We start from the raw sequence: 22,274 nt of genomic DNA on the forward strand, positions 1-22,274 counted from the left end.
TATGAACACATATGTTCATTGCAGCATTGTTTATAATAGCAATAAACATTCTTTTGACAAAATATGGTTAATAAACAGCTAACACCTCAATAATAATGTTTTTCTCCCTATCAAAATTCTACTTAGGCTGTCTTGATTTGATTCACCCCTTTCCTTCTATTTAAGCTTTCTTCAGGCCCCACACCCTGCAGGACACCCAGTGACAAATATTGCTTTTGATTTGGGTGACCCTGTTGGTTGATGTTAAGCTTGTGTTGATAGTAAGTGATTAAAGTAAGGACACTTAATTTTCATCTGATATTCCTCAAGAATGTCCATGCATTTAATTTTGCTGGCTTCTAAGTATGTAGAAATTTGGGACATCCCTACTAAGCATACTGTATCTAGCAGCATGCATTTTATCTTATCCAATCTAATGCTTGTCTTGTCTTCCCTTTTCTTCATTATTCTTATTTAATGTCTTAAACTTGCTATAATGACTACACATTTGTAAACCACCTAAATTGTTTTTAGAATAAGGCAAATTGTTAATTTATATATATATTTATTCATACATATAATAAGTAAACTGAGCACACTGAACTACATGCCACCATCCCAGTTAAGTGTCTTTCTTGGGAATGATGGTTATTCTTTTCCCTTCAGCAATTCTCCTGGCTTGTTACTGTCAGGTACTCTCTTCAGGATTCTGTAGTGTCTACCATGTTGCTAAGCCTATGTGTCCATTGATAGATTTATTGATTAATATAATGACTCATAGGCTGCATTAAGGAATTTCCAGTAGTATCCCAATGTGGTGAAATTGGAGAAGGCAAACATACTTGCTGGTGAGTAGAGAGAGCAGACCCAGCCTGTAAAACCACTAATGGTAGTAATAGTAACAAAGCCAGAGAGGGTGAAATCTAGAAAAATATTTAGTTTTAGGACATTAGGAGAGAAAACACTATAGTGAGCAATGTCAAGTTTTGGCTTCAGCAGGAAGTAATTGAAAGATGATGTGAGTTTATTTTGGAGGGGAATGTTGATAGCTGGGCCTTGAACCAAGTGAGAAGCGAACCAAGCCACTGAGATTTGGGGGTTTTTGTTACCATGGCACAATTGACTCTCACCTGGCTGGTTAAAACATTTTAAATTTAGGAAAAGTTTTCGTAACCCATCATTGCACATTGGTAACATAGCATGGAGCATTCATATGTGGGTTTATTATTCATATGTGATTTACCCTAACAGTATCCCATTCTTTAGTGCTCTCCAAGTATACTTACATGTTTTGATGAAAAGCTGACATTTCTCCAGAATATTTACTAAAAACTAAATTTGATCCAGGTGTGGTGGCTCGCTCCTGTAATCCCAGCACTTTGGGAGGCTGGGGTAGGCAGATCATCTGAGTTCGGGAATTCGAGACCAGCATGACCAAAATGGTAACACTTCGTCTCTACTAAAAACACAAAAATTAGCCAGGTGTGGTGATGCATGCCTGTAATCCCAGCTACTTGGGAGGCTGAGGCACAAGAATCACTTGAACCTGGGAGGTAGAGGTTGCAGGGAGCTGAAGTCACACTACTGCACTCCAACCTGGGCAACAGAGTGAGACTCTGTCTAAAAAAAAACAACCAACAAACAAAAACATCCAAAGATTTTCTTATTTAAACCCATTTTCAATGTTCACTAAAGGACCTTCCTACTTATTTTTGCCTTGTTAAAACTCTTCCTTCTTCATGTATCTTCTGAAGTGTCATATCCCCAGGAAGCATTTCCTACCTCTGACTACCCTACTATGCACCCCAACTTAAAAGGTTTCCTTTGTTGGACACTCATAATATTTATGTTCCTCCTTTTCCCCAGCATTTATCTTACTTTAATTATATAACCATTAGTGTCATTACTGGATTAACTTCTCCCCTACAAATTCCTTAAAAGCAAGAGGTTGTTTAATTTTGCAAGTTATTGTATACAGGGTATCGGCTCCATACAGAGCACTCAGTAAGTTCTCAATCAATCTCAATCTATGTTTTCTCTTAAAAGCGGAGTATAAAATTTCAAATCTTGCTAAATGAAATTAGACTAGAATTAGATTAAAAACCTCAAAGTAGGCCAGGGATGGTGGCTCACGCCTGTTATCCCAGCACTTTGGGAGACTGAGGCAGGTGGATCACGAGGTCAGGAGTTCAAGACCAGCCTGACCAAAATGGTGAAACCCTGTCTCTACTAAAAATATAAAAATTAGCTGGGCATGGTGGTGCGCACCAGTAATCTCAGCTACTCAGGAGGCTGAGGCAAGAGAATTGCTTGAACCCAGAAGGCGGAGGTTGCAGTGAGCCAAGATTACACCATTGCACTCCAGCCTGGGCGACAGAATGAGACTCCATCTCAAAAAACAAAACAAACACCTCAAAGTAGGAAAAATAGGAGAGGATGTTCAAATGTCTACTAAAGAAATAAATAGCATTTCTCAAACCAGGACTACAGGTTTTCCTATTTTCTCCTCATTTCACAGAAATATGATCAAGGGTGTTGACGGATTTGAAGGTTTATTCTGTTTCTTTCTGAGAAACTGGTACTTTCATTAAAACAACTGGATCATGTAATTAGCAGACACTAAACTATTGTCATGAATATTGCTCTAAATTGAAGTCATTTAAAAAACAGACTTGGAAATGGCTTTTCCATGCAAGCAGATTTTGTGTTAATAAAACCCACACAGGAGATGTGACGATGGGAAAACTGAATCTGCAAGTTATTTTTGAAAATGTTGATTGGCGAAGAAAGGAACAGTTCCTTTGTAGGAGGGTGGAGGTAGAACGTTCCCAGGGAGAAGAAAAATTAAGTAGGGTATAAACAACTGTCCTGGGGGGTTGGTGATTTTACTTCATGAAGCTGAGATCTACTGGGAGGAGTTTACCTTTGTAAGCACAGAAATGAAATCCAGTGATGAGGAAGTCTCAGAAGTGTCTACGTAGTCCTTGACAATGCCAAAGAGACTGTTCACAAAACCAAGGCTTGTCTAGGGCCAGAGAGAAAGAAAACAAAAGTAGGCATACACCCAGGGTTAAGGAATAAACATTTGTTGAACTTCAAATATCATTCTTACAGATGTTTCCCATTTCAAATTTATCTCCTAGCAAAATTCACAGATTTATTTCCTCCACCCTCCAATACATATTTTCTTATAAGTATTTCTTATAAATAAATTCTTGTTGCTATCTCTTTTCCTTTCCTTTTAAGAGGAAAAATATTATTTATTTATAATGTATGCGAGAAGAGGATATTCACTTGAAAATAAACATTTATGAAGATGATGGAGATCTTAGGAATGTGTTTACTTTTTAAAATAGCCATGGAAAAATGATAAATGAAGGTTAATTAATATCTACAATTTATGGGAAAGGATATTTCAACTTCCGTCTTATTAACCTGAAGTCCTGACTGGGAATGGAATATGGAGATGTATTATGGAATACAAACCATAAGAACAGACCAAACACGAATTTTCATGGTCCTCTAGTGAATGTTAAAACACACCTACTAACATCTTCCCACTTGGCTCACCTGAGTTAACTCCTCCAGGTTTGCAAAAAGTCTCCATAAATCCACATCTAGGAGATATTCATGAGTTTGCAGGTACTTTAGTGTATTCATAAAGATCTTTGAAATAAAAAATATATGACATTAATTTCTGTTTTTAAATTTTGAAACATGCCTTTTGCAAGAACATTAAACATAAACCTCCTGGGTATAACTTTACAAAACAAGGTAGAAATCAGCACTCTCAAGGTTTAAATGTTATACTCAATACGAATGATGACACGTAAGCTTCAGAGAACATATTGGAAATGAGCTTTTCAGTATGAAAGCTGTGGTTGCTTATGTGAATTCTAACAACATTCCTATTGAACGTAATCTGTCCAAAAGGGCTTCCTCTGCTTCTAGAGCCAAAGAAATCCCAAAGGTTCTCTTCTTGCCAACACTATTAACTTGAGAGCAAAATGATATTCATGGTGTGTTCTCATGTACTCTTTCTTCTGCAAAAGACCCAAATATACCTTACTTTCAGTATATTTTAAATGTCTACTAAAAATAGAGATTTAGAGAGTTCATCTCCAATAACAGGTAAAAGGTTTGTATTTGCTTAGAGGCATTAAACATAGATGAAAACATTAAAGGAATTGTTGTTATTTTTACTTAATTTGATGATTTCACAAACAGAAGCACTACACAACAAGTCAACAAAGAACTTCAACCCTCGCTCACAGACAGCCTGCCCTTCATTCCAGAAACTGAAGAGAGATCAATTTATTGAAAAGAAATACTTTGTATACATAGGAGGGGAAGCATTCAAAGGGACAAAAGGACAAATTGTTTCAAGAATTTTAGGGGTTAAAATTCTGGGCTTTAGATAGATGACCTTCTCCAATTCCCTCTCCTATATTATTTCATTAGTGTAGTGAGTGGTTCTTGAACTTGCATCAGAATCCCCTGGCAGCTTCGTTATACCAGAGCTTGCTGGGCCTCAATCTCTTCTGTGATGGGGCCTGAGAATGTGCATTTCCAACAAGTCCCCAGTGGATTCTGATGCTGCAGGTCTAGAGACCACTGTCGAGAACCACTTAGACCTTTTAGAATCCATGGAGTATTGGTTGTCTGGAAGCCTGTGAAGATCCAAGCATTTAAAACGGATGATTGTAAGAAAAGAACTCATTACTACAGAAAAATAGGGACAATTTGGAAGAAATACTACTTTTGCTATAAGATTCTTTGCTTTACAGAAATTTTGCTATTTTTAAAAAATACTGAGTCCTCCGGGATATTTATTGTATGAGTTACAAATTCTTAATTCATAAGCACTTTTGGAAAACATATTGATTGTGTAAAAGGAAGGTACATATATACCTTAAATACACTGAGTTATTTGACAGTGAGCTCAAATTGGCCTTTTCTTAAACAGGAAATGTTAGTTTGAAAAGCCTGGACAGCTTACAGTGGGATAGAAAGCTCTGTGATGTTGCTTGGGTCAAGGAAGGTGGCATAGCTCAGGGGCTTCGTGCTCTGCTGTGAACATGTATTGTTACCACGGCCTGCAATACTCCCCCTCCCTAAAAACAGTCTGGTTTTCACCTCAATGTCTACTCTCCCCCAGGCTGCACATGTGCCATGTGGCAAGCTGACCTCACTCCCAGGGGTGGGCCTGACTGCCTTAAGCCAATTGGCACATTCCTTCCTTACGGAGCTAGAGTATTTGGCTCAGGGGTGGGCACGTGATCTAAGCCGGTCCAATCAGAACAAATCTCAAGACTTTTGCTGTGAATGCTAAGAAGGTATCTCTCTTTCTGACCATTAGCTCAAGGATAGCAGCCATGCTGTGACTACAAGAGAAGCTAGCCACAGGACGTGGCTAACGCCATGGAAGGCAGGGTGAGAGATGGAAAGAAACGTTGTTTTGGTTTTGAGCCCCTTGATCAAACATGTCTTGAATTCTCTCCCACCTCTGAACTTTGCAGTCACATGGACTAATAAAATACCGTATTATTATTATTATTATTAGAGATGGAGTTTAGCTCTTGTTACCCAGGCTGGAGTGCAATGGCACGATCTCGGCTCACCGCAACCTCTGCCTCCTGGGTTCAGGCAATTCTCCTGCCTCAGCCTCCTGAGTAGCTGGGATTACAGGCACGCGCCCCCATGCCCAGCTAATTTTTTGTATTTTTAGTAGAAACGGGGTTTCACCATGTTGACCAGGATGGTCTCGATCTCTTGACCTCGTGATCCACCCGCCTCGGCCTCCCAAAGTGCTGAGATTACAGGTGTGAGCCACCGCGCCTGGCCCAATGCCGTATTATTTAAGCTAGTTTTCTATTATATGCTCATGTTAGCATCCTGATATTGTCTCTAAATTTCAGTTTTCTCCTAGAGTGTCTTTGTGGTTCACATTTTGCTCAGTTAAGGATTTAGCACTGTGATTGACAAAAAATATTACTTACAGAAAATAACTGACATTTGTATAGCACCTGACAGATTTCAAAGAAAACTAATTTGATCATCAAAATGGTCTTGGGAGATAGCCAGAGATGGTACTGCCATTTCTCTTTTATAGCTTAGGCCAGGGATTGCCAAACTCTGCAGCCTGTGAGCTTAATCTGGCTTGCCACCTGTTTTAGTAAATGATGCTTTTTGGGTGACACAGTTATGCACATTCCTTTAGACTGCTTTTGCACTGCAATGGCAGAGTTCAATGGTTGCAACAAAAACCGTATAGACCGAAAAGCCCAAAATATTCACTATCTGCACCTTTGCAGAAAAGATTTGCCAACCCCTGGTTTAGGATATGAAGGACTAGACTTTCCTAAGGTCACAAGGCACATCAGAGGCAGAGCCAGGCCTTGAACTCAGGTCTGCCAGCACAGTGCCTTTTAGCTGTGTAAGACAGTCACCAGGATGCAAAAGTGCTGTGGGCAGAGGCAATCTTGGGAGCTGTGTGGCCCATCCTCCCCTGTGGTCCTGGCAGGAAGCTGTTCTATGGTTCTCTTCCCTGACTGTTGTTCTTCTAGAAGAAATTCTCTGTTCTGAGCCTCAACAGATCAGGCCTGCAGCAGTGTGCAACCACAGGGGTGCTATTTACAGAAGAGACATCATGAATATACCACGTGATTCAACAGTACTAAATTGCATGTGAATGGTAGCCCCAGAAATCTGCAATGGTGGCCCTGCAGCTGATAGAAAGCATTCACCTGGTGCTGTTCACGAGGGAGCAAGAGCTCCAAGAGAGGAAGTTAAACAAAGATGAAATGGGCTGCCTAAGAAGGAAGTGAGCTCCCTGGCTCAGAAGTGTGTAAACTGGTGAGACAAGGCAGAAGAGATTGATTCAACATCGGATGGGACACTGGGCTAGTTCACTTAGAAGATCCAACGTTTAAAGAAAGTATAAAGAGACAGCCAAGTAATAGTTAAAACAAAAATAAATGATAAATAAAAATTTTCACGATTCCCTGAAAGAGGGGGAAAAGCCTCACCCCCCTTTCCCTCTTCTCTCTTCCTTTCCTTTCCTTCTTTCCTTTCTCCTTTCCTTTCTCTCTCTCCCTCCTTCCTTCCTTCTTTCCTTCTCTTCTTTCTCTTTCTTTCTTCTTTCTTTTTCTTTCTTTCTCTCTTTCTCTCTCTCTTTCTTTTTTCTTCTTTCTGTTTCTCTCTTTTCTTTATTTCTTTCAGAAGAGGAAAACCAGTGCCCAAAGAACCAAATTAATATTTTCCGTCTACTATAAAAATTAAGCCTGGCATTACCATCTTAAGAACTAATAAATGGTCCAAAAAATAGGTGCATTCACTTGTGAAAAGTTCCCACATGGCCTCTTGCTGCTTTCTCAAGTCTAATTGATCAGTCGGGAGTTTGTGATGTGTTTCCATGACTTCATCCCAGGTCTTATCCTGTACATGAGGAAAAAGAGAACAAAACGTTTTCACCTCAGTGGACTGACTTGTTGGCTATTTGCTTTGGCTTGCAGTTCCAAAGGACCGAGCAACTCCCAAAATCCTGATTTGCTGCTTCAGGCCCTGGGCATCCCTCTTGGCAGTGACTCCTCAAGTGACCCAAACCACAGCTTCTCTCTGTGGGGGTCCGGGATGCCAATTCCTCCTAATGCACAGCATGAAATGCACGACGTGCATTATTTCTAGTTTAAAATTCAAAGAAATTCAGATTGATGGTGCTTTGAATTATGCTTGAGAATATCATGAGTCTTTTTCAGTTTATTGCCAAAAAAATCTCAAAGAACCCCAAACCCAAAACTGGGAAGTTTTGATTCCAGGTTCGACAGGCAACACTTGTTGAAATTAATGACTAAAGAATCATGAAGTGAGAGCTTTGAAGCTCAAAGAGACCTTTAGAAATTGTTTTATCCAAAACAACAACTTTTCCAGTGAGGAAATTGAGGCCCAGAGAGAAGAGTACTAACAAACAACCACTTTTAACATTTGTAGAGGCTTCCTGGCCTATGAAATGCTCTCACATTTGTTACCTTATTTAAGATAAAATGACTTTCCCTAGCTTTCAGTGTGTTTGAGCAGAGCAGGCCCTGGTCAGCCCTGGGTTCCTCTCTTGTACTTTGCTCTTACAATACACAAGGCAGCAATCTGGCTTAAAATACTGACCCTCCCCTCCCCACCCTGCCAAAAAACAAAAAGAAAAAGCCATGCCCCACAGTAAACAGTTTGCAAGATACCTTAAGACTGCAGAACTCATAGCCCCTGAAGCTGGTAATTTTCACAGAGGACAGGCAGTTTTCCAGATCGGATATGTACTTGTGTTTGTCTTTGCCCTGCTTAAAGATGGTTAGAAACAGGATTTTCAAACACGAATTCTTTAATGACACGACTTTGGTAGCCTCGGCATCTTTTGTTCATTCCCTAACATTCACCATAAGAGATGGCGTGTTTTGTCGTTAAGCCACTAATAGTTCCAAAGCTATTTCTGAGCTCTGGTAGGAGCCACAGAACCACAGAATGTCAGAGCTGGAGGACACAGGCCTGTGAGAATATCTGGTTCAAACCTCTCATTTTACAAATAAAGAAAAATCCAAGGCACAGAATAGTCATATAGCCAACAGTCTTATCATGCCTCCCCAGTGGGGTGACACAGCCTTCACAGTTTTAATTTTTCCAAACTCTGGACCCTAAGACTTAATTAACATCAGATGGTACTTCAGACATATTGGTTCAACCTTTAATTTAGCAGACAATAAAATAAAGCCCAGTGTTAAAGTAACTTGCCCCAAACAATAATTATCTGCTAAAGAATTCGAAAATATGCTGGAAACACTAGTTTCCTTAGAATGGAATCACCCACTTATTTTTGTTATAGTCATCTTTTCTTAATAATATTTGTTTAAAAAATCTGATTGCTAAGATAATATATGTTTATTGTAGAATATTTGAGAAACAAACAAAAAAACACCATGAAATGTGTCTTCACTCTCACATTTCCTTTGGAAATATTCTCCTGATCATATTCATAATTAATTTTTAAACGGTATAATGTATCATATTTACACATCCTTTTGCAACTTGCTTTTTAAACTTACATTGTGAGCATTTTCTTTTTGGTTCATTCACTGTTCTATTGCAATGTCATGAATTGCCCACTTAAAAGAGTTCATTTTACCAGCCAAAGCAGGAAGAAGGTATCAAATAACAATGTGCAAGGCTTTTAGAAGTCAGCTTGGCTGCATTTCAAATGAATGTTTATCCAAACAATTTTTCGACTTGTTCTGTTGCCTCAGGGTGCATGATATTGGCATGGATCTAAACAGTTTGGTGAAAGTTAATCAACGTTATTTTCATGAGCAAGAGAAGGCACAGGTTATCTGCTGTTGCAGGTAGGGGCTCCCTGCGTGTCTGAAAGGAGACCCTGTCACAGTTTTAGAATGTGCTAATGGGCTGTGGCTGGTTTCTCTGGTAGGGTTATGGCACTGGAGGAGGAAACCTATTGTAGACTCATTAGCCTCCACAGCAGCAAAGGAATTTTGGAACCAGTTAAAGATCTCCTACTGCAATTGGGACATATGCCTTTTGTTGATGTCTGAAACCATAGCGACTGCATGTTGTGGAAATAAAAAATCAGCAGCCAGTTGGAAAAGAAAGAGGCTGAGACAATGGAAGCAGCACTGGCGTTGTGGGAAAGTGGGTGCCAGCCCTATGTTTTGAAGGGCGCTCACCATGGCTTTCCACGGATTTGACTAGCCTCCTGGCCAAATGGTTGGGTGGGTATTCCAGTGAGAAGAGAGGAGACGGTCCTCCCAGTGGTCACATGAAAATGACACACCCATTTAGTGCCTTGTTGCCTCCATTGTGGTAGCAGTGGTTAGGAGAGGTGATGAGAAGCGTTTGAAGGTTATTCGAGAGGATAAAGAAAAGAAGTGAGAAGCCAAGGTTAATTCTGGAGTCTCAAACTTAGTAACTAAGAGGTAGTTGGCATGAAGACATGCAGTAGTCACTGGTGATATGGAACTGGAGCAAAACTGAAGGTTAAGACTGAATACACACATTTTTGGAGGGGTTGACAAATCAGTGAGAACAGGCAAGATCTATGAGAGCTCTAATGATAGAGAATGGAGGAAGGATTTTCCAGGTCTGGTGATGGGGACTCACACAGTTGAAGGAGCAGGGCCACATTGGGTTTAGAACAAACTCAAAGCCAGACTGCCTGGAACTGCTGGATGCTCCATAGCTTATGAACTGTGTGTCCTCAGACAAACTAGTCAACTTCTCTGAGTCCATTTCCCCATTTTCAAAATGAGATGTAATAATGTTACTTACCTTGTTGGAGTGTTGTAGAATTTATGAGTTCACATGTGTTAACTAACATACATAAAAAAGAATACATGCAAACAGTAACAGTGTCTGGTAATGTGCTAAACATTATAGATGCGTTAGCTTTTATTACTAATATTATATAGATGGTTGGGAGGAAAGGAAGTAAGAAAGGAGGAAAAGGACAAATCTGTGATAGATTGGAAAAACACATCATAACACAGAAGTGTGTTTGTTATATTGATGTGAATTACCATTTACAGAGATATGAATTATGGAAAAACATCACAACATAGAAGTGTGTTTGTTATGTTGATGTATATTGAAACATATTGTTATATATTACCATTTATAGAGAGATGAATTATCTGATAAATAAGGCTAAGAGGATTTAAGAAAACAAGATACTGTGTTCTTGTGAAAGTGAAGCTTCTAGAAATGACTTTCTCTTCATTGCTGAAAACATCCACTAATTATTCTTTCTTTGTGTGTCTCCATCATCGCCTCCCTTCCTCCCTCCAACACAGTGCTAACCATTTAGCATGTTTCCCCACCACCCACAGTTTACTTGTCAGTTCCATCTTCTCAATTGTGAGCTGGTAACGGACATCTTGGCATCTTAGATATCTGTCCCAGTACTTGGCACAGTTGCTTAACACATGTGTGTAGAACAAGTTGCTTCTTTATGGGGAAAAGAATGGATTGATCCCAACAACCTGCAGGAGTGTCCCTTCCTTAGCCAAGTTCTTCCTTTCCGAAAGCATACTCTATCTCTCAGGTGGGCCTGGAGAGTTTTTCTGTCCTAGATAAGCCCTCGGGAGGGCTGGGGGGAGATGCCCCTTCTCCTGAGACCTCAGATGTGATTGGTAGTGACCAGCTCTGCCTCTGTTTATTTGAGGAAAGAGCTCAGGAGGGGCTGCATCACAAGCCTTGTCTCAGACCTGTCAGAAAAACGGACACAGCATGTCTCTAAATGACTGATGAGCAACAGCCCTGGTGGCAATGGTGTTGACAATTTTACTAACAATTTATGATTTGTATCTCGTGATGTTTAGAGTATGCTCCATATAAATGTTTCATTTTTGGGAAAAAAAGTGAAAGTCAGTCATACACTTGGCTATGAGAATAAGTAGTTTTCCAAACCCTAATTAAAGATACTACTACTGGTGATAATGGCCAAGATTGACGAGTGTCTGCGTGGGCCCTGCTCTGGGTAGGCTCCATATGCATTATAAGGCACTCATTACAACCACCCTGTGAGGCTGGGACTGCTCTTCTGCCTTTTATAGGGAAGATCTGAGCTGAGGGGAGAGTAATCCATTTGGCCAAGGTCATAGGGCAGTAAGTGAAGTAGCTGGAGTGGAACCTCAGAGGGCTTTTTATTTAGCGATGGGACTTAAAAAATAGCAAAGTGTGTGTGTTCATAGAACCACTGCAGATGTCAGCAGCTGATGCCAAACTGATTGGAAAAGCCATGTGGGCAGATATTTAACAGAATGAGACATAGTAACCATCCATAAGGCCCCGCTGCTGCTGCTGGTCGTGGTGTGTAGGTACTGCAAGTGATAGTGCTGGGAGAACACAAATCAGTCCCTTCCCTTCCCCTAGAAAACAGGAGGAGTCAGGCTGACATCATGAACATTCCCTCCCTCTTTCCACAACATGCCAGAAGGAATGGCTTGACTGTGGCCACCCTTGTCCTAGGCAGTAAAGTCTCAGGGACCACTGATTGAGATGGATAACTCGTCAATTATTGATGGAACCAAGAATGAATTTAAACCTACTGGGACTAATCCCATCGGCTTTCCCAGAAATAGAAGTGTATTTGTGGAATCTGTTTCTGTAAGATCTCATTCATTTTTCAATGTTCCCAATATACACTGCAGGAACTGCAAACTGGGGCATACATTCGTGCGTTTGCTTCATTGAGTGAGCTGCTTTCTAAGCAGCAAGTTATAAATTTAGTGTTGTAAAGCATCACTATATTAGGATTGCTTTGTGTTTTTTTGCAGAGCTAATTAACCACTGGCAATTAGCACTGTTTCGCTGCACAAATTGGCACCATTTGGCATGTTCTGTAGCCAATACTATGGATGTGATGATATCATTTATATTTCACGTGCCATCTGCTTTTATGCAAAGATAAAGCAGAATGAAGGGGCTCTTCAGACATTTCTTACTTTCTTAGCTACAGGAGCCTTAATTAAAACAAAAATGGCAATTTGCAACACTTACCACTCCTCTTTTGGAGAAAGGCCATCTTGGCTTTTTGGATTCTGGGTGAAATTAAAGACAATCTATTATTACAAGTACCTATAGTAACTAGTGACAGATCACTGCAATGCTTTACAAAACCTGCTTTTTGAAAATTAGCCAAACAGAATTCATCCTGCTTTAATTCTCTTTCTCTTGAGAATGCACAAAATGAATATTTACATTTTTGCAGACAAGTGAATGAAGCAATGTTGCAACCGAAAAGTTGGTGTTCTGTTGCTGCCTTAAGGTGGTATTGCCCTATTTCTTTACTAGTGTATTATTGAAACATTTTCTCCTTATCACTTAAGGAGAAATTTATAAACTTTACTAAAGATGTTGAGTAATTTATTTAAGACAGAGAACCACAGCACTTGGGGCTAAAAGGATAGGCCCTTCATTTTACACTGTCTTACCAGAATCATCCCATCACATGCAAACTTTAATAGCCTGAGCAAATGGGAGACTTGGAAACTTCATTAACTCATAATCCCCAGATGTGGTTAAATGAAGATTCTGAAAATAGGGAACATTAAAACATCACCGACTGGGTGCAGTGGCTCACACCTGTAATCCCAGCACTTTGGGAGGTTAAGGTGGGGGGATCACGAGGTCAGGAGTTCAAGACCAGCCTGGCCAACATAGTGTAACCCCATCTCTACTAAAAAACCAAAAATTAGCCAGGCGTGGTGGCATGTGCCTACTGGGGAGGCTGAGGCAGGAGAATCTCTTGAACCCGGGAGGTGGAGGTTGCAGTGAGCTGAGATCGCGCCACTGCACTCCAGCTTAGGCAACACAGTGAGACTTTGTCTCAAACCCCACCCCGCCAAAATCACACATTTTTATGTTGGAGCTTCTTGCTATTGGCCATCATCTGTCTAGGAGTTGCTTTGAGTTTAAAAGAAAGCCATTATTCAATCCCATATTCTTTTGAAGACCAGGAAGGAAAGCGATTTGACTGGATTCTAGCCTTTTGATTTTTATGCTGTTTGCCTAAAGTTGTAATGCTACCTAGAAAAAGCTGAAAATTGTCTCTCAGGTGTGGGTGGCATGTTCTGACCATTCAGTATGCAAAATGGATGTCTTACATGCCCATCTCTCTTTCTATCAGATCCCCCAAGAGAGTGTGCATAATAATTCACTCAAAGGGAAGCAATGATCTAAGCAGCATTTACTGCAAAGGATGTGCTTAAGGCACCTTCCCACCGTAACCTTGGGAGCCACCTGCCGGACAGATTATCCTCTCATTCATTTTGACCACTTTATTGATCTTTACAAAAGGGAGATTAGGTGGACTCTCCCTTAAGCACAAATCAGCTTCACCACACTTAGCTCTCACTTGCCTGGTGGTGGTAAATTACTACATCCAATTTGAACTGTAATAATTGAGGTCCCTGGTCCTTGGCCAATTTCTCTCCGGTGCTTTTCTAGCTTTGGCGCCTTGGGAAAGCTTTGTAAATATTCAGAAGATTTATGAGTCTTTATTGAATTCACAATCTTTCATTATCTCCCTTAAATAGACAACTTTGCTGAAGCAGAATCTTTATTTCAACATCTGCAGGTGACTCATATGCATAGCAAAGCGTGAGCAGCACTGCTTTAGATCATGCCTTGGGAACATGAGGCCTCTATTTTAAACTCCTTGAGAAGAGGGCATGGGGGGTATAAGGGAGGATGCTGCTTATCTTTTGCTGTGTGGTATCTACCATGATGCTGGGCACACGACAAAACAGCTAGTGAGATGTAGAAGCAATGATGACCTCGTTCCTTAGCATGAGGTTCTCAAACTGGAGCTGGCAGCAGAATCACCTACAGAGCTTGTTAAAAAACAAACTGCTGGGCCAGGCATGGTGCCTCGTGCCTGTAATCCCAGCACTTTGGGAGGCCGAGGCGGGTGGATCACCTGAGGTCAGGGGTTTGAGGCCAACCTGGCCGACATGGCAAAAACCCATCTCTACTAAAACTACAAAAATTATCTGGGTGTGGTGGCACGCGCCTGTAGTCCCAGCTACTAAGGAGGCTGAGGCAGGAAAATAGCTTGAACCCGGGAGGCAGAGCTTGTAATAAGCGGAGATTGGGCCACTGCATTCCAGCCTGAGTGACAGAGCGAGACTTTGTCTCAAAAAATAATAATAATAATAAACAAAACAAAACAGACTGCTGGCCAGGAGTGGTAGTTCACGCCTGTAATCCCAGCACTTTGGGAGGTCGAAGAGGGTGGATTACCTAACTTCAGGAATTCTAGACCAGCCTGGCCAGTGTGGTGAAACTCCGTCTCTACTAAAAATACAGAAAAATTAGCCAGGTGTGGTGGTGAGCACAGAATAAGACTCTGTCTCACAAAAAAAAAAAAAACTCACCACCACCACCAACAAAAAACCAGACTAACAGATTGCTGGACTCCACCCCCAGAGTTTCTGATTCAGAAACTCTCATAAAACACACTAGCCTCTTTAAAAGTCACATTGTGTTTTGAACTAGCTCTGATTTCCAGGGGCATGTCCCCAAGCAGACCCCTCTTGGTTTGTTCACCTGAATTATTGCATCATATAAGACAGTAAGTAGGTTTGGAAGGGTCTGTAAAAATAAAGAGCTATAAACATGTATGACTTATTCACTGGTGGCCCTGGGCTCCCCATACAGGAGACTGCAGCTGCCCCTACAATAGATGACAGATGATGACAGATGCAGGCTGGTAGAGAGGGCACCGGACTCACAGCCGGGAGCCTCGATTCCATTTCTCTGCACAAACCAGCTGACTCCACGACTAGGCCACTTCTCCTTTCTGGGTCTCACTCTCACATGTGTGATTGAGGGATGACCCTGGTGGTTTTCAAACTGTTTTGCCAGATGTCCAAGGCTCCTGGGGATGCCTTGGAGGTGAGTCTTTGGGGCTCATCCCAGCTGCAAGCATTGCAGCTTCACCTGGATTTGTTTTATTCATCGGGTTTCCAAGTAAGGATTCTGTTGTAAAAAGGACTCTGCTAAGAACTAAACCAGTTTAAAAACTACCAGCATGGATAATCTTTAAGTCTCCTCTTAGCTCTCAAAGGCTTTGATTGACCTATCCTCAGAATCTTGAAAAAAACACCCTGAATACCTAATTGTTCTTTTATTTCACAAATGCATTGACGATGCAGAAGCTTTATCCCTAAAGCTGCTTCTCTATCAGACACTCAACTGCCACCCGCACCTCTGCCTCCCCATGGTACCACCCCGGTTGGAAGATATCAGTGTGAGGCTGAAGCCTGGGAATAGAATGGGAGATGAACATGACAGCAACATAATGGGGAGGCTACTCACCAGCCTGGAGAGGGCACTCTGATCTAAGATGCTGCCCCTGTCTCAGGTCTTGGGCCTGGGATAAGACATTTGGCCAGAAGACGTCTTAAGGGAAGAACCATACCTTATTCAGCTCTGTAAACGGAATGTCCAACACCAAGGCTGGTACTTAACTGGTTCTGGTAATTCCAGCAACAGCTGGTGCCTGTTGTAATTGGTGAAGCTGATTCTAACTGGTCAGGGCATATATTCTACTAATTATTCAATATTTTGAAAATTTCCCCCAGTTATGGCAATATCTGTTCCACAGTGGGCATGGAATGAAAGTATGCTGAATGAACAGAACCTGAATTCAGCAGCAGAAGTGGGTGGCATAGGTAGTCAGCAGCTCCGTCTGACACCAGAAGGTCCCCGGGGAACACCTCAAGTCCAGGTAAGTTCAGCACCACGGAACTTCGCCTGTGCTCGTAGAACCTGTGCTCAAGAGATAAAAGGAAAACCACACTGAGATATCATCTTACACCACTCAGAATGGCTATTATTAAAAAGTCAAAAGACAACAGATGTTGGTGTGGTTGTAGAGAAAAGGGATGCTTATACACTGTTGCTGGGAATGTAAATTAGTTCAACCTCAATGGAAGACAGTATGGAGATATTTCAAAGAACTAAAAATAGAACTACCATTTAACCCAACAATCCCACTACTGAGTATCTACCTAAAGGAAAAGAAATCATTATATAAGAAAGACACCTGTACACATATGTTCATTACAGCACTATTCACCATGGCAAAGTCATGGAACTGAACTACATGTCTAATGGTTGATTAAATACGGTATATATATATATACATACATACACACACACACACACACATATATACCATATTTTCTTTAATATATATGGCATATATATATACACACATATATATATACACACACACATACACACACACACACACACACACACACACACACACACCATAGAATACCATGCAGCCGTGAAAAAGCATGAAATCATTTCCTTTGCAGCAACATGGATGGAGCTGGAGACCATTATCCTAAATGAACTAATCCAGATGCAGAAAGTCAAATATCACATGCTCTCATTTTTTAAGTGGGCACTATACAATGGGTACCCACAGACATAAAGATGGAAACAATAGACTCCCAAAGTGGGGAGGGGTGAGTGGGAAGGGAGTAAGTGTTGCAAAATTAACTATCGGGTACAACATTCAATATTTGGATTATGGGTACATTAGAAGCCTGATCTCCTCTATGATGCAATATGCCCATGAAACAAATATGCACATGTACCCCCCTGAATTAAATCATTTTTTTAAAAGATGCTAGGAGAGATATTAGAGCTGGGTTAGTCAGGTTCATGGTTCAGACCACCTCTGGTCATGCAGAATGGCTGCTGCTCTGTTAGGAAGGATTGGATTGGGAGGCACCGGAGGGCTGTGATGACAAACGCCCCACACATCTACTCACCGCCTCTTCGAGCCTTACTTGCCAATTATGGTTTTGAGTAATCCAAAGCAGAAGAGCTCACCTCGACTTGTCAACACAAATGCAAACTGCTTGTTCTGACTCAGCAGGATATTAGGAAAAAGACCTCAAACACAGAAGTCTTTGCAAATTATGCACACTGCCTCAGAAGGCAGTAGGATGCATGGGGGTGACCACGGTACCCTGATGATCTGAAGCTGGTTGTTAAAAGTCAGCCACTTGTACTTTTCCCAGAGAAAAGTGGGAAATACTGTTAGAAAAGTTCATCACACAGGACTATCTACCTTCTCCTTTCCCCTGGCCCATTTCATAAAACGTGTCTGTAGGATGTTCACAAAATAAATGGGTGATGTCACAGACACAGTGGGGAAACAGTGCCAAAGCCACCAGGCATTTGCTCAGTGATCTCTAAGGAGCAAAAGTGGTAACGTGTCTGTCATGTTGAGGACCTTCCTAAGAACATGGAATCAGAGGGACTCACAATTTTCTCATCAGAACTGTTCAGATATTCATTTGGTCTATTCTAAGGGAGAGAGAGATGCAATTTCTTCTGTTTATTGACCAATGTAATCTCTACATTTTCACCAACAAATTGTTAGCATATGTATGTTATTTTACACAGAAAGAAATTTGTCTTGATTTATCAACAAAAGCATAGCTATGAAATTGCCCGGAAAGTTGAGAGCCCAGGTTTGTCATACGCTTTTGGATATGATGATTTTGTCTATTGCCATCTAGCGCCCTTCCACTCCCAAAAGCAACCATGCTTGGATCCCTGTTAGTCTCCCTGTCACAGTCCTTCCTCTGCTCTTTCCACTTTCCTACCTGGTTGCTGCTCAAGTCCTACCAGGTCTGCAGTCAAGTTCCATGGTCCTGACCTTCTATATGAGTGATAGCCTTTCTGCCTGCACTTTTGTCTCTTGCCTCTTAATTGCACATTCTCAGATCCCATGCCCTCCTTCTTGTCAATATGTCTAAAGTTGGAGTCCATATCATGCCGTTAGGTTCATCATGCTGCTGATGAAAACCAGTGTAGGTTAGCATATCCTGTGGAATTAATTATAAATACCCATCCCCAAGTCCCACCGTGGAGATGCTGATTTAATAGATCTGAAGTGGGCATCTGCATCTGTGTTTTTACCCAGCTCTCTGGATAGTCACCAGAATTGGAGAACAATTAATTTTGAGGATATAAGTAACTTGATATAGCCCTTTCCTACCTTTAGGTTTTGAGTATTATTTCACATTTTCAGCCTTTGCCAAAATCTTTTTCAAAACATTTTACTTATGAATAGTGGAAAAAGTTATTTAGGAATTTATAATTAGTTAACTTATATCCTATAATTTTCTACAAAATATATGAAGAAAGGATGCCTCAGACTGTTTAGATACACACTGTAAACACAAAATAAAGTTTATTTTCAGTTATAAAAGGCTACTTCCTCCAAAAAGTCTCCCGTGATACTCAAAGGAAATAATTCTGCATATTTATGCAATCCTCCATGTCTCTACCAGATCAGGGCCTCAACATCTTCTGATTGTATTAACATGGTCACCTCTTACCTTGTTTCTCCCCCTTCCTTTTTATCTCCTTGATTCCATCCTATACATGGTCACTAAAGGTGAGTTATCTAAAATTTAAGTCTGAACTATCCCTCCCTGGCTTAAGACACCTCAGGTGATTCTCATCTTATGCCATATTAACATTTTTTTAAAGCACACCCACAAGCCTTCCATGATCTGATTTCGATTACCTGCCCAGTATTGTTTACTTTACAATTTGATCTCTGGAAATAGGGAATGGGTTGTAATTCCCCAAACAAAATGGTGTTTCCCAGCTTGGTGCTTTAGCTGGTAATGTTTTATTTCTTCCCTGCCTTCCCCAAGTCTAACTCCTAGTCATACTATGAGATTTGGGCCCAGAGATTATCTCCATTAAGGAGCACAAAAGGGAAGTACTTAAGTGACATTGGGCTCAGCTTTATTCAATTGTCTGTATTTCCTGGGATCTTGTAATCTACTTCACCTGCCCTTTCTCTGCTCTTTTATTGTTTTTTTAATTAGGAAACTTTAGGAGAATGTGGTCATCATTGTTATTGTAATAATAGATAATGTGCCAACTGAATGTGCATGCTCTTTCCTTTTCTTGCTATTAAAACCCTGCTTTGTCTGGGGTGGTATGTGCTGAGGTCATAGGCTGACCTGCTATGAGTCTCCTGTAGCTAGTGAAGACCATGTGACCCAAACCTGGCCAATGAGATTTAAATGGAGGCTCAAGCATGTGAATTCTGGAAAAAGTTTTTCAAAAGGGACAGATTCAATTAGCTTCTTCTGTTTACCTCTTGTCCTTTGCCTTCTTGCTATCTGGAATAGACCTTGAAACTTGAGCATATACCAGAACTTTTGCAAACACAACAGCCGAATAAAAAAAATGGGTGCCTGGGATCTGGTTATGTTACCAAAAACCCACCCTTTACTTGTCTAGGTCATTCTAGCTGGGTTCTGTGATATGCAGGCAAATGCTATCCTTACTGACACAGATCTCTCATCCTGGATTCCTCCTCTAAGAATGAAGCCATCTTTCAGGATTCTACACTCCTGTTTGACTTTTTCTCTACTTGATGATTTGGTTTTATAAGAAGATCATCAGGGAGATCCAAGATGGCTGATCACTAGCAGCTCGGGCTCCTAGCTCCCAGTGAAAGCGCAGAGAACGAGAGGACGCCACACTTTCAGACGAATATTTGTTGCTCACGGACCAGGAGATTCCCAGTGGAGGAGCCCCACGTGTCACCAGGGTGACTCTTGTGGCCGGTGCGGCGGTTTTGCTGGTGCCTTAGCGCGCCAGTTTTTGGTGCAGAGTCCGGAGATTCATGGGCAGAAAAGCACCATCAATCTTAACACCGCGGTTTTGGCCGGTGCAGTGGATTGCTCAGATTTCGGCGCTGGGAATCAACAAGTTGGACGTCTGCTCAGAGACCTAGTTAGAAAGTCGGTAATTACAAAGACAACAGACGGATAAATATATAATGAAGGGAAGAAATCAGTGTAAAAAGGCAGAGAATACTCAAAATCAGAATGCCTCTCCCTCTACAGGGGATCGCAATTCCTCATCAGTAACAGAACAAGGCTTAATAGATTACAAGTGTGTTCCAATAACAGAAGCAGGCTTCAAAACGTGGGTGATAAGAAACTTCTGTGAATTAAAAGAACTTGTTCTAACCCAATGCAAAGAAACTAAGAACCTTGAAAAAAGGTTTGACAAAATGTTAACGAGAATGGACAATTTAGAGAGGAATATAAGTGAATTGATGGAGCTGAAAAACACAACACGAGAACTTCACGAAGCATGCACAAGTTTAAACAGTCGAATTGATCAAGTAGAAGAAAGGACATCAGAAGTCGAGAACCAGCTCAGTGAAATGAAACGAGAAGACAAGATTGGAGAAAAAAGGATGAAAAGGAATGAGCAAAGTCTCCAGGAAATATGGGACTATGTGAAAAGACCTAATTTACGTTTGATAGGTGTACCTGAATGTGATGAAGAGAATGAATCCAAGTTGGAAAATACTCTTCAGGATATCATTCAGGAAAATTTTCCCAACGTGGCAAGGCAGGGTAATATTCAACTCCAGGTAATACAGAGAACACCACAAAGATATTCTTCAAGAAGACCAACCCCAAGGCACATAATTGCCAGATTTATTAGGGTTGAAATGAAGGAGAAAATACTAAGGGCAGCCAGAGAGAAAGGTCAGGTTACCCATAAAGGGAAACCTATCAGACTTACAGCAGATCTCTCAGCAGAAACCCTACAAGCCAGAAAAGAGTGGGGACCAATATTTAACATCCTTAAAGAAAAGAACTTTCAACCCAGAATTTCCTATCCAGCCAAACTAAGCTTTATAATCAAAGGAAAAATTAAATCCTTTGCGAACAAACAAGTACTTAGAGAGTTCACCACCACCAGGCCTGCTTTACAAGAGCTTCTGAAAGAAGCACTATACATATAAAGGAACAACCAATATCAGCCTTTCCAAAAATATATCAAAAAGAAAAGAACATTAACACAACGAAAAATTTACACTAACTAATGGGCAAAACAGCCAGCTAGCATCAAATGCTAGTATTGAAGTTATATATATTCTAATTGGATAAAAAGCCAAAACCCATTGCTATGCTGCATCCAGACCCATCTCACATGCAACGATACACAAAGACTCAAAACAAAGAGAAGGAGGAAGATTTATCAACCAATCAGAGAGTAAAAATAAACAAATAAAAAGCAGGAGATGCAATTCTCACCTCTGATAAAGTAGACTTTAAAGTAACAAAGAGCAAAAGAGGCAAAGAAGGACATTACATAATGGCAAAAGGATCAATGTAACAAGAAGAGCTAACGATTTTATAGATCAACGAGACAGAAAATTAACAAGGACATCCAGGACTTGAACTCAGACCCGGAACAAGTAAACTTAGTAAACATTTATAGAACTCTCCACTTCAAATACATAAAACATACATTACCACCTCACACCTATTCCATAAGTGACTACATAATTGGAAGTAAATCACTCCTCAGTAATCGCATAGCATTTCATAGGTTTAAATGAAATATTGGTTGGCTGCTCGTTTGTTATTTTCTTCCCTTATTCCTTCCTGTTTACATCAAGTATAATTATTGGTATAAAAGAGGTTTTCAATACCCATTACTAAACTGCATTCTAGCCTGGGCAATACTCCCATTCTCTCTCTCTCTTTCTCTTCCTTTTTCCTCCTCTTCTTTATTCTTTTTCTTTCTTTCTTTCAAAAGAAATAAAAATAAAATAAAATAAAATAAAATCACCACCCAAGAACTTGTCTGTCCTTGAATATGTAGTTTTGTGTTTCTTCTCTCTCTTTCCTTCCTTCCTTCCTTCTTTCTTTCTTTTT

General features: G+C 40.7%; 1 protein-coding gene across 3 annotated transcripts in view; it reads right to left on the bottom strand.

Moving 5' to 3' along the window:
• Positions 1 to 22,274, bottom strand: part of PLEKHG7 (pleckstrin homology and RhoGEF domain containing G7) — a 70,626-nt gene that overhangs the window by 28,163 nt on the left and 20,189 nt on the right. The window contains exons 3-8 of one of the 3 annotated variants that reach the window (XM_064376888.1): positions 16,178 to 16,305; positions 12,532 to 12,572; positions 8,211 to 8,306; positions 7,273 to 7,416; positions 3,550 to 3,645; positions 2,903 to 3,004 (exon numbers count right to left, since the gene is read on the bottom strand). In XM_064376888.1, coding sequence (XP_064232958.1) covers positions 2,903 to 3,004; positions 3,550 to 3,645; positions 7,273 to 7,416; positions 8,211 to 8,306; positions 12,532 to 12,572; positions 16,178 to 16,305 — 607 coding nt within the window. Of the gene's footprint in view, positions 1 to 2,902; positions 3,005 to 3,549; positions 3,646 to 7,272; positions 7,417 to 8,210; positions 8,310 to 12,531; positions 12,573 to 16,177; positions 16,306 to 22,274 lie in introns of all 3 variants that reach the window. The other 2 variants (XM_012469343.3, XM_064376889.1) reach the window with 2 other exon arrangements.

The sequence above is a fragment of the Aotus nancymaae genome, unplaced genomic scaffold (assembly GCF_030222135.1).
Source record: "Aotus nancymaae isolate 86718 unplaced genomic scaffold, 86718_ANA_hifiasm-v0.15.2.pri h1tg000016l, whole genome shotgun sequence".
NCBI lineage: Eukaryota > Metazoa > Chordata > Mammalia > Primates > Aotidae > Aotus > Aotus nancymaae.